Source organism: Hermetia illucens, chromosome 3, assembly GCF_905115235.1.
Source record: "Hermetia illucens chromosome 3, iHerIll2.2.curated.20191125, whole genome shotgun sequence".
In the NCBI taxonomy this organism is placed as follows: domain Eukaryota; kingdom Metazoa; phylum Arthropoda; class Insecta; order Diptera; family Stratiomyidae; genus Hermetia; species Hermetia illucens.
The window spans coordinates 65846256-65859832 of record NC_051851.1 but is presented as its reverse complement, the minus strand read 5'-3'; the positions used below and the strand labels follow the sequence as shown (position 1 = coordinate 65859832).

Genomic DNA, 13577 nt, shown 5'->3' with positions numbered 1-13577 from the left:
TTTCGGAATACGTGTCAATTTATGCACCCATCTCCAAAAAAAGGTGTTTTTCTGCTGCCACGCTGGAGGGCGCTGTGTTCATCTGAGGAAAAAAAACTAAACGGCATTTTAATGTGGAGAATATTTCACGATCCGCAAACTAGGATAATTAGAAAATATTGAAAGGTAAATTTTTGGTGCACTTTTAAACTTAATTTTTTGCATTTTGGTGTTTCTTTACGGCTTTTTTTATGAATAAAAAAAAACTACCTGTCCGATTGCAATTATCCTAGTTTGCGGACCGTAGAAATATGTATTAAAGAAGTTGTGAAAATTTCAAAGAATTTTTTGGATCGATTTTGAGCTATGGTGGCAGCCGATTTTCAAGATACAGTTTCGAGAAGAACGCATTTGAAAATTTAAATGTGATTATCAACAGTACAATTTTAACTCACCATTAATATGCTATAACTGGTCCATAGAGCGCACCCTCTGTTTCTTCAAAAAGGTCTTGTAAGCCCGATTGTTGCTCTCTGCTTTCAATTCTGGCTCTTTTAGCGAGGTCAGTCGATCGTCGTTCGGACCGCCAAATTCGCACTTCGTTAAGGCGGTCGGCATCAACGTGACATATGTGACCAACTTGACATCCCATTGTCACTAGGATTTTGAGAATACCATTGAATCCTTCATTGAAAATAATTACCGCCAGAAAAGTGGCTATTTCTACGACCTTCGCCCCAGAATGAAGGTGTTTAGGAGCGAAAGTCCAGATCAATGCATTTAACGACTCATTGTTATTCCGGGTCTCTGCTCCTAAACATCTGATCAACAGATTATCTCGTGACAAATCTTTGTAGATTGGTTTGATGACTGTTTGAACTTCTTCAGTGAAAGGTGCCTTCTCGTGGTGGAAACTATCCAGTTCTCCTTTAGCTTCCGCTTTACGCCATTTGCACCAACTGTCCTCGCCTGCTGGACAATTTTGATGCTGAGGATTTTCGTCTGTAGATCATTTATGGAAGAAAGTTGCCCAAATTTCTTGCTTCATTCCTTCTATCGAATTTGCGTGTCGACGAATAGCTAGCCCAAAAAATGTAGTGAGGTCGTTAATAACCTTATCAGTAAGTTTTCCAGCCCCTTTTCCACCAATGCCTTTGCGATTCTTCTTTGCATTTCTAAACTGCGTTCCCAGTCTTTTCTCGACATGTCCTAGGCATTCCTTTTTTACTACTACGTATATTTTATTATTTGCAGAAATGTTCAGAAACACCGGAGAAAACTCCAGCAAAATCCAAGATACAATATACAAAACTTGTCGTAATTGGAACATCCATGTTCATGCTTGCTAAAAGTTTCTTTGCTTATGTTGATGCGAAGTCCTTTTTCTTCTCTGATAAGTATCGATTCCCATGAAATACTCGTTTTTTAGTGCGAGCATGACGTACAACCCATTTGAAAAAATCACTGAGCACGCAAACAGCACAATACTTACAACAAAATATAACTGAGTATAGCTTGAAAGCCTTTCAGTGCCCACTCTAGACTGGATTATCCTTTTTATTCCAAACAGCAAATAAATTTAAACAATTGATTGGTTTCCATCTTTTTATATGTATACCTGTGTTCGAATTTATAAGGCTCAGGTAAAAAACTAACAAGTAAAAAAAGATTCGATGCTCTTTTCCATCGAGTACTCTAGCCGCGGCTGCAAACTCCTTAGCTGTTTAACCCTGTAATTTTTGAACGTCTCGGAATATCGGAAAATCCCTTTGCCCGCATATTCTCCACTATATACAGATACAATTCATGAAAAAAAAGATCGATTTCTCCAATCCGACACACGGGATGACCCCCTTAAGGGGGCTGTTTTTTTCGCTTTTTTAGAAATGTTTTGTGAAGAACTGGATTATGATACTAATACGAAATTTTCACCATATATTTATTAATATCTTAAGCATGCGTAGTAGTTTTTTCAGCCCGATGGCATAGTTCGTTATTGAAATACAGAGCAATTTATGCACCCATCTCCAAAAAGGTATTTTTCTGCTGCCACGCTAGAGGGCGCTGCGATGCTTTTAACGAAAAAATGTAAACGGCATTTTAACGTGCACACTTAACTACAGTCCGCAAACTAGGATTATTAAAAAATATTAAAAGCTAAATCTTTGTAAGCGTTTTAAACTTTTTTTGTGAATTTTAGTGTTTTTTAAGGCTTATTTAATGAATAAAAAAAAAACTGCTGAATGAATCGCAATTAACCTAGTTTGTGGACCGTAGAAATATGTTCTGAATAAGTCGAAGAATTTCGTTTGATAGATTTTGAGCTACGGTGGCAGCCGATTTCAATATGCGGGTTCGAGAAACACGCATTTACAAAATAAAATGTGATTTTGAGCCATAGAATCTTATCTGATCATTAATCTGCTATACCAAGTCCATAAACCTTAGGTTTCTTGAAGAAACACAGGTACAGCCTTGGCTTCAATTCTTGTTGTTTTAGTGAACTCATTTGGACCGATAAATACACGCTTTATTACGGCGATCGACATAAATCTGGCATGTGACTAATTACGTCTTTAACACTATTATTTCCGAAGGGCTCCGAATATCAAAAAATCACTTTGCCTATATATTCTACACTATATCTAGATACAATTGATGCAAAAAAAAAATCGGTTCCGTGGATCCGACACTTGGATGACCCTCTTAAATCATTAGTGCTAATAGGTCCAATAGGGAACTCTTCCTTGAAAATTTAAGCGACTCTTATCTGCACGATACAGGTGTTAGTTCCCTTCGATCTGGCCAACATCCCTCATATCAGGTGGTGTTGGCGCCGAACTGACATTTTTTTAGCCCAACCTACACTATAGCAGATCTTGGATAGTTTTCGGTTTCACTTTCTTGACCGATACCTGCATGATGTATATACAATATGGCATGTAATGTAAATTCAATGAACTTCAATATGAAACCTCCCAAACGCTTACTACTAGAAAAACATCAGTCTCACTTCCCTTAGTTTCCTAGTTGAGCGAGAAAGATTGCTCAGCTCAGAAGCATGTGTACGATAGTAGAAGGCTTTCGGGCTTTAAACCTACCTCGTCCCACATTGGTGACCTTAAGGTGACGATTTTATTAAGAAAATAGAGTAAACTCAAGTGGGAGTCTCCATTTGACAAATTCTTGTGTATGATGGGATATCTTCTGAGTCGCAAACAAAAGATGAACTCAGCAATTTTCTGCTCCAACCAAAACCAGAAAATATTGTTTCAAGTCATAAAAGGGTTTGTAACTTTCTTATGTCAGGAAATTCGGGTGTATCGCTGAGCAGTCTTGTTCCTTTCTACGTAGCTTTACACCCTCCATTTCGCATACAACTCAATGAAGAATGATGTCATTTATTGCACGCAAGGAAGTCTACAATTTCTACCTACCAGTAGGTAAAACCCTGTTTGAGACAAACAGACAGACGGACAGATACGCATGCACTCAAAAAAGCTTTAAGCACCTCTGCAAGGAGTAGCTTCCAACCAATGCGGAAGTGCATGTAAGTTGGCAATATTAACAACTTAAGAAACAAATCGGGAAACCGGAAGCTGGACGCTTCAGATATGAACAGTTTTGTGTATTTCTTTTATAAAGACATTTGAGTGTGCTTATATTATATGAACATATTTGCTTTCAGGTGATATTGATATTTAAAATCTTGAATTTGCAAGGAAGCGACAATTTGGACCTATTATAACTTTGTTGATAATAATGCGATTTGACTTGGTAGGATCATGCTCTATATTATAGCATCGTGGTACTAGGATGAATTTAAGGGCGGTTTTTCAGTCAATTCAGTCAACTCTAGTAATATACTATTATTAACTTTATTTGAACAGATATCGTTATGGAGGGCATTTCGGAGCCTAGGCACCATATAGTGGCAGCCTCCTGATTTTTTCAGATTTTTCGGTTGGGCAATTTTTGAGAATGGGTCCGTTAGAGAAATGATCACTTTCAATCCCCCGCACTCCCCACCTTTCCAACAAAGGACTCATTGCGACCTTCTATTTGGTACCCCACACGTTTGGTGAAATGTACACACCCCTTTTGCGTGTATGGGGACCCCCTCTTAAATGCGACGTAGAAGGATGAAACTCATTATATGTATGAGCGTTTACAGTTTCCATCAAATTTGATGTCAATCGCTGTAACCGTTTCCGAGAAAAATGCGTGTGACAGACAGACCGATTTTAATAAGGCTTGATTTCTATAAAAGCTCAATAATAAGGTTTTGTTTTACAAAAAACCTTAAAAAGGTTCCCTTCTATGACGTGTCTATAGTGATTGTGCGGAATCGTCACACAGTGGAAGTACAAAGGCATTTTCCAAACACAAAACCGAATAAGCTGTTTTGTCAACCATAATACTACAGCCTAATTTGTCTGTTGAACATAGTATGCCTAGTTCTCAAGAGGATAATTTATAATCGGTTACACCCAATTATCGAGCGCGGCAGTGGCTTGTTAACCAGCATTCGATTTCCAGAAGGCACTATTTACTACCTATTGTGGCAGCTAAAATCGTCCACAATATTGCCAGAAAATCTAAGGGGAAATACTATGCAGTGGTGATTCTAGGCATCAGAAATGCATTTAACTCTGCGAAGTATTATAGAAGCACATTATGTAAACTCTCCTCGGCGGAAAAACACCGGGCAACCGCCTGAGTATCATTATGGACTATTTCCCGTACCGAAGATTGTACTACGATTAAGGTGACGGATCAAGTCCCTTGTCGAGGAAGTACCTAATCCGATGCTTGTGGTCACAGATGACGTCGAGGTTGCCGTAATCTAGCCACTCTGATGAAATCGAAATCTACGCGAGCAAGGCTATTTGGTTGGTTAAGTCTTGGCTACGAAACATGATTATAATACGGAGATGCTAATCAGAACAAGGCGGCGAAACCACGCAATAGTTCAAGTCACCGTTGATGAACATGTTATCCATTTACAATTACCACTAAAATATTCGGAAGATATCGACTCATTGCCAGGTTTCAAACTGCATTTGGGTATGAGGTATACACTGTTAGCTCAACGCCAATACTGATGTTCTCGAACACAGGTAGCCATGCGTCATAATTGGCGACTGTACACGTTTGTATACGGCGCCACTATGGGCACCGGCGAACAATATCCTATAATGTCGCAAACGAATTCAGGCTGCTTACCGACTAAGTGCATTCCCAGCATGCTATGCATACCGAATAACCTCCTATGAAGTGGTATACGCTATTGCAAGGATGATCGTGGTTGTTATTTTGGCGAATGAGATCTGTGTCTGCCTTGCGACGAGACGAACTAGCACCTGACGCAATTCTTGAGTTGGTACCCTAGGTAACCGATTATACTTGGACGAGTCCCCTCAGCCCAGACTTATCATAATTTTCTTAGAGCGGAATAGCGGCTTATAGACAGAAACAGGAAGCTGGGGGAAACCAGCAGGTATGTGAATTCGAAAAGTATAGTGAACAATTGCACCAGGCATGCACGTTTTACTAACAAGTAAGCAGGATGTACCCCGATGCTCATCCTGTTCAAACAAAGAGGGAAATCTGATTTCCGGCTTTTGACGAATCATACGTTGCGAGGAGCTGATGCAATTACATCCGATCTGATCCCGATGAAGGCGACTAACTATATCAAGCGGTTGATCAACTTAAGTTCAAAGCTTGGGACAGAGATTCAATACCTGATGACTGGTAGTCAGCCATCCTCTAGCCCATGCATGAACCAGTCGGAAAACCAGACGCTAGACGGTTTAGGTATAGAAGGTTTTGTGTTTCCCTATATGAGGAACGATGAGTGCCTGACAGTTGTTAAAAATTCAATTGCTCTATTTTTTAAAAAGCCATTTACACAAATAACACTGCGTTACAAATGAAAAAGAAATAAATTTAAAATGCCATGTTTTCTTATATATATACATATTCTGTTTCCATCACGTCTCATTTTATGTGCCAAATTAGATCAAAAATTGAAAGGTAGAAACATAATTCAAAGAAATCTAATAAAATTGACCAGAATTTTTTATATTAATCAAGTTTGTTTCTATCATTTAGCAAAAAAAAAACACAATAAAACTCAATTCATCGAAATTTAAACTCAGAATATATTAAAATTTTAATTTTTTCTTTTGCACAGTAATCGCCTAGCAAAGTTGTGTCCCAACGGCCTTGAAATCGTTCTTCAAGCTTCTTTACATCCTTATGCAACCCTTCATCCTGTTCATCACTAGATGCACCAAAATTAGATGGAAAGAACGAAAAATGGGAATGATGAAAGTGAAATTTTAATGACATTCTACAATCCAATTTATCGTATGCTTTTAACATGTCAATTAGCACATTTGCTTGTGGTCCTTTAAAAAGCCTTTTATAACTGCTTTCAGTGATAAAAATTCGGGTCTCCCATCAATGTGCGTATTTGTGGTCCCATAAATATTCCCTCTTTGAGTTTTGTGTCACTTAACTTTGAAAATACTATCTCTAAGTATAAAAACAATTTCGCTCCTTATTCACAGCCTTGACAAAATTTATAAAATCATGTTTTATGTTTTGCGGTGGTAAATGACATTTTTAGCGGCCATCCGGTAAACCATGTGCTCGGAATAGGTTTCGTAGTCAGCCAAAAACTGAAAGCTGCTGTTATCGGCTTTGAAAACATAAGCGAAAGGCTATGCACTCTGCGCTTGCGAGGTAAATTTAGAAATATAAGCCTCATTAACGTTCACGCCCCTACAGAGGAGACTGCAGAGTCGGAGCAGGATACCTTCTACGAGGCGGTTGAACGAACCCTCGAAGCCTGTCCCAAGTATGATATCAAAATCATACTTGGAGATTTCAACAGTCAAGTAGGGACGGAGCCAGTATTCAGACGATACGTAGGCTCCCATAGCTTACACGAAAATAGAAATGATAAATGATAAATGATTATCCAATTAGCAGTGTCATACGAAATCGTTGTTGGAATTACCTGGTTTGCACGGAAAGCGGTCCACAAACATACGTGGGCCTCTCCAGACGGCACCACCACCTAAATTGACCACGCGTTGATCGAATGCCGACACCTCTCAGCCTTGATGAATGTCAGAACATATAGGGGGCCAATATAGACTCGGATCACTATCTCGTTGGCATGGTGCTCATTGCTTGAATAACAATACCACCCAGAATCCCCTTTGACAATCAGGTGAAAGTTAACACTGAAGCTGTCGATGACTTCAGTGCCACAGCCTTCCGCAACACCTATAAGAGGAAAATGGATGTCTCGATACCCGCAATCAACAGAGATCCTGGAGATGAAGATCAACAAATGATCTTCACAATCACCTGGAGAACTTTATCATAAACATGGCCACAAACATACGTGGCCTTAGCCGCAAAAACAGTGGGAACGGCGAGCGAAGAAGCGACTTTATAGACGGAAGAAGGAAGCCTGGGAGAACCAACAAGTTTGTGAACTCGAAAAGTACAGGGAGCAACCGCACCAGTCGCGGAAGTTTTACAAACAAGTCAGCAAGATGAAGCCTTACACATCACAATAGAATGGGCATATTAGAGCGATGAACAACCAGAACATCGGCGAGTTGGAGGTCCCGCCAACTGAAGACGACGGACAAATTCTGACACCACCAAGTATAGAAGAAACAGTCCGTGCAATTGATCGGCTTAAAAATCATAAGTCACCAGGAGCCGATGGAATTACAGCCGAATTGGCTAAATATGGAGGCGATCGATTACACTAAGTGGTTCATCAACTTGTGATCAAGGTGTGGGACAGCGAATCAATGCCTGACGGCTGTAAACGAGGCATGATCTGTCTCATACATAAAAAGGGAGATATCAGGCTGTGCAGCAATTATAGAGGTATCACGTTGCTGAGTACTATCTATAAGATATTCTCCGCTATCTTGCTAGGCCGGATAGCCCTACTCGCTCCGAACATCATTGACCCATATCAAAGAGGCTTCACTCCAGGCAAATCAGCAACAGATCAGATTTTCTCTCTGTGGCAAGCGATGGAAAAACTGTTGGAATATGAACACCAGTTGCACCATCTATTCATCGACTTCAAAGCCACCTATGTTAGCATAGCCAGGGTAAAACTGTACAACGCCATGAGAGAATTCGGTATCTCGACGAAATTGATAAGACTGACTGGGTTGACCCTGACCAATGAGCGAGGCCAGATTAAAGCAGCTGGATCACTATCAAGACCATTCGACATCAACAACGGTCTAAGACAAGAGGGCGCCCTATCATGCGTCCTCTTTAACCAGGTCCTCGAGAAAGTGATCCATGATACTTAGGTAAATGCAAGAGGTACGATCCTCTTTAAGTCCACCCAACTGCTGGCGTGTGCTGACGATCGAGGAGACGGTGATAGGCGGAAGATCTTGGGATGCACATCAATGAAGGCGAAACAAAGTATATGGTGGCAATGTCAGCACCAAAAACCAACCAATAATATCAAATCACAGCGGTCAAACGGAAAGAATAAAGATAATTCCTCATATCTAGAGTTGAAAACACAACCGATAACAGCTACGATGATGAAATCTGCGCACGGTTGATGCCAGCCAAAAGAGCCTATTTCAGCTTACAAAAACTGTTCCACCCGAAACGTCTCTGATTTTGTATTCCTCGGAGACTTGGATTCTTAGTAAAAAAAATTGCGAACTCTTGGCCGCGTTCGCGAAAAGAATCCTCCAAAGAATTTTTGGCCCCCTACATGAGGATGGACGATTCCGTAGCCTACATAATGACGAAATCTATGAGCGATACCATGGCCGTCAGGTTGAGGATAAAATCCGGCTCAATAGGTTACGGTGGGCGGGTCACTTAATCCGTATGGATGAAGATGATCCCACCCGGAAAGTCTATAAGGGCAAGGGTAGGAAATGAAGACGAGGCAGACCCTGCCTAAGATGGAGCGATGGCGTGGGTCAGGACCCCAGACAGCTTTTAGGGATATCGAATTGGTGGACCTCGGCGCAAAACCGGGATGTCTGGAGTTCCTTATTAAGGCAGGCCTAGACGGGATACCGGTTGTTGCGCCGTTGATGATGATGACGAAATTACTCTTTTAGGATTTATTAATGGTGCATTTTTCACATTAGATTTTCCGCAAACAAACTCTGACCTATCGAACTATACTTTTGTAGTATAGTGCTTCACATAAAATATATGTATATATATATAAATAAAGGTATTTAATAAACCCACCCTGTAGTCTGAGTAAAATAGCTACAACTTTTAGATCAACGCATACTTGGAGCTTAGTTCGGTTGACGTCTAAAAAAAGGACTGCCAGGGTATCGTGAGAGCGGATGTTGCCTAACATTGGATTTTCAAAGAAAACTGTAATAAGGCTCTGTTTTCCACAAAACCTTAAAAAGTAGATAATAATCAACGGAGCAATTATAGAGCTATGTCATCATGCTGCTGACTATAGGACTTCTTTCGCTATCTTGGTAGCTCGGATAGGCTAGCAAAGATGCTTTAGTGATATGAACCACTATCCTCTTCAAATCCACCAATTTATTGGCCTATGCTAAATATAAGAACAACCCGAGATGTACGTATTGTCTTCATCCAGAATGAGCAGGTGGAGCTCGGTGCGAAATTGTGGGCTGCACATTAATGAAGGCAAGATGAAATACATGGTGGGCATGTCAGCACACAAAATTATAGAGACAAGGACATCCAATAGCACTGGTCAACTGAGAACAATAAAAATAGAAGAATGTAATTTTAAAAGTGTTGATAATTGTTCCTATGTAGAATCGAAAATCACAATCGTTAACTGCTATCATGGTGAAATCCGATCGCAAGCGTTCACCATAGGAAAAAATCTTTCCAATCCTCACGTATTTCTTGGAAATTTGGAATGTTAGAAAGAAAAACTGATTTTAGCACGGCTCGCAAGGAGAATTTGTAGAAGAATTATTCGTCCCCTACAGGAGGATGAACTATTCCGTACCCACTATAATGAAGAAATTGATCCTTGGGCTGTGGATACAATTGGCTTAGTAGACTCGTTGGCCTGTCAATGGTTTAAAACAGGTTGTCAACAAGGAGCGCATGCCTCCTGGCAAGAGGGTCACCTATATTATTTCTCTTGATTTTGCTTCAATAATGACTTCGCTAATGACTAGCGTGTGGTCCAATATGTTCAGCAATGTACTATTAACTGTGACTTAAGCTGATTAGTCTGCAGCTTCATTTCCTTTGCTGCATTTTCCTGTTGAGAAATTGTTCAATACTATTAGTAGAGGTAGTGATTATCCAGTAGAAGTTGCGGAGAGTTTCAGGTTTCCTTCTGCATTTCTTCGACTTTTCTTCTATTCAAATGGAAACATAAAATCTTACTTTTCGAAATATTTAAATTTTGCAGTTTACCCAACTGAAAAAGGTGTAGGACCTACTGGAGACACCATGGGGTCGATGTTCCGAAGCGAGGCGATGGCTTTATGCCAAATGTTCATACAACCAGAAGCAGCGTATACCACGGTTTCAGAACTTGGTGAAAGTGGAACGGTACAATTTCGTGATGTAAGTAAAATAAAACGTGAACTCTAATTAGATAATACATAATCGCCATCTTTCCTTTTCTTTGTTTTATAGATGAATGACGAACTGGCCGCCTCTCAACGAAAATTCGTGCAGGAAGTCCGACGTTGCGATGAAATGGAACGCAAGTTGCGGTACATCGAATCGAAACTTCTGAAAGAAGAAGTAGCTATCCCTGAGATGACTGGCGATATTCCAAGAGCACCCAATCCTCGCGAAATGATCGATATTGAGGCTCATTTGGAGAAAGTTGAAAATGAGATTCTGGAACTGTCGCAGAACGAGATAAATCTGAAGTCGAATTTCGTTGAACTATCCGAAATGCGAAAAGTTCTGGAAAGTACTCAAGGATTTTTCTCTGATGATGAGGTGTTAAATTTAGATGCAAGGCGGAGTATTCCAAACGAAGGTCTTATCCCAAAAGGGACGAAAGCGAATGTGCCATTGGGTCAACGAAATAGTTTGGGATTCGTTGCGGGCGTTATTAAGCGTGAAAGAGTCTTCGCATTTGAACGCATGCTTTGGAGAATATCACGCGGCAATGTTTTCCTAAAAACAGCGGATATCTCTGAGCCCACGAAAGATCCAGTAACTGGTCATAAGGTTTTCAAAGTAGTTTTCGTTGCTTTCTTTCAAGGCGATCAATTGAAGGACAGGATCAAGAAAATTTGTACAGGATTCCATGCTTCTCTGTATCCATGTCCAAGTGCCCATTCTGAACGAGAAGAGATGATTAAAGGTGTGAGTACACGATTGGAAGATTTGAAAATCGTTCTGAATCAAACGGACGATCACTGCAGACGAGTGCTAGTGTCTGTATCCAGAGAGCTTCCGAAATGGAACATAATGGTCAAAAAGATGAAAGCCATTTACCACACCATGAATTTCTTCAATATGGACGTGAGTAAAAAATGCATGATTGGAGAATGTTGGGTGCCTGTAAACGACCTTCCGTCTGTGCAAACTGCTCTTGTTAATGGTTCCGCGGAAGTTGGAAGTACAGTTCCATCATTTTTGAACATTATCAGTACAAGCGAACAGCCACCGACTTTCATACGTACCAACAAATTCACGAGGGGCTTCCAGAACTTGATCGATTCCTACGGGGTGGCGACATACAGAGAAGTTAATCCTGGACTTTACACAATCGTTACGTTTCCATTCTTATTCGGAGTCATGTTTGGAGATCTGGGACACGGATTCATCATGTTCTTATTTGCGCTTGTGATGGTCCTTAAAGAAAAGACCATAGCCGCCCAGAAGAAGGGTGAAATTGCAAGAATATTCTTTTCAGGCAGATATATCATTTTGTTGATGGGGCTGTTCGCTATGTATACTGGCTTTCTTTACAACGATATATTCTCAATTTCGATGAATGTGTTCGGATCGGGTTGGAGAGTGAATCTCGATAACGCCACCGTAATGGGAAATGCTCAACTGACTCTCAACCCGACAACAGACGCCCTCGTTAACATCTACCCGATGGGTATAGATCCAATATGGCAACTGGCTACGAATAAGATTATCTTTTCTAATTCGTTCAAAATGAAATTGTCTATCATTCTTGGTGTAATCCACATGGTATTTGGCGTCTGCATGAGCGTTGTTAACCACATAAATTTCCGGAAACCTGCATATATCGCCTTGGAATTTCTACCACAAATTATATTCTTGCTGCTGATGTTTGGCTGGATGATGACACTCATGATCATGAAATGGATTATGTTTAACGCGAGAGTCGATACTCCTCAAAAGTTTCGTGAAGGATGCGCTCCTTCTATTCTTATTACGTTTATCAACATGGTCCTCTTCAAAGAAGAGACTCCACTACCCGGCTGTAATACATACATATTCGAAGGCCAGGATATACTGCAAATAGTGTTCGTCATCGCCTCTTTGGTATGCATACCATGGCTTTTATTTGGAAAACCAATTTTCAAAATAATGACAAGAACTCGCCATCATGGGGTAAGTATATTTAACTTCCAATGTCGTCGGAAATAACAATTTAATTTTGTTCCAGGAAATTCTTGCCTTGCCTTCCACAGATATGACGGAGAGTACAGACCTCGATTCACCTGAGGATGCTCCAAATGGTGAAGCTCCTTCACCCGTTCCCACGGAGCCGATTGTTGCAAATAAAGCCCATCATGAAGAGGAACCTTTCGGCGAAATTTTCATCCTACAAGCAATTCATACAATTGAATATGTTCTTAGTACAGTTTCACACACAGCTTCATATCTCCGATTGTGGGCACTGTCCTTAGCGCATGCTGGTGAGCATACACTCGTATTATTTATTTTGAAGGTCATTCCTTAAAATTGTTGAATTTCATTTCCAGAGCTTTCGGAAGTACTTTGGGGTCAACTATTTAGAATAAGTTTAACCATACCTTCATATGTAGGAGCGCCCGCCATATTTCTCCTTTTTATGGTTTGGTCAGGATTAACTATAAGTATTATGGTGATGATGGAAGGACTGTCGGCGTTTTTGCATACTCTTCGTTTGCACTGGTGAGTTTCGTCAGATTCCTTTTAAAATGGTACATTTTTTCATATTCATTTTGTCTTAAGGGTCGAGTTTATGAGCAAATTCTACGCAGGAGAGGGTTATGCATTCATCCCATTCAGTTTCAAGGCTATGCTGGAGTCTGACGAAGACGAAGATGCCTAAAATCCATTTGTTGAAATAAAAGCAATATTGTTTATAAAGGACGTTTTTGTATTTTTGTACAATTATTTACATGGCGTGGCATAGCCTCTAAGAGGAAGTTGTGTACGAGTTGTTTAGCGGCTGGATTTAACGTTACAGGTTTTTCTCTAGTTGATCGCCTTGGTATCGACCATCTTGACAAGCGCAATGATATCATTCTTCCTTTTTTGGAGTCTGTGATAACCCAACAGTTGTAAAGACCCTTATGGACGGGGATGGCAAAAAGACTTTGAATTGGCTGTTATTAACCGAGAGA

At 40.3% G+C, this 13577-nt stretch overlaps 1 protein-coding gene across 5 annotated transcripts in view; it reads left to right on the top strand.

Annotated features, from left to right (window-relative positions):
• LOC119650762 (V-type proton ATPase 116 kDa subunit a1-like) overlaps positions 1–13323 on the top strand; it is a 67118-nt gene extending 53795 nt beyond the window's left edge. For 4 of the 5 annotated variants that reach the window (XM_038053859.1, XM_038053861.1, XM_038053860.1 and 1 more), the window contains exons 2-6: positions 10433–10590; positions 10663–12576; positions 12632–12884; positions 12951–13122; positions 13183–13317. In XM_038053859.1, coding sequence (XP_037909787.1) covers positions 10474–10590; positions 10663–12576; positions 12632–12884; positions 12951–13122; positions 13183–13282 — 2556 coding nt within the window. In that variant the 5' untranslated portion in view covers positions 10433–10473 and the 3' untranslated portion in view covers positions 13283–13317. Of the gene's footprint in view, positions 1–10432; positions 10591–10662; positions 12577–12631; positions 12885–12950; positions 13123–13182 lie in introns of all 5 variants that reach the window. The other variant, XM_038053858.1, reaches the window with a different exon arrangement.
• The last annotated feature ends 254 nt before the right edge of the window (positions 13324–13577 follow it).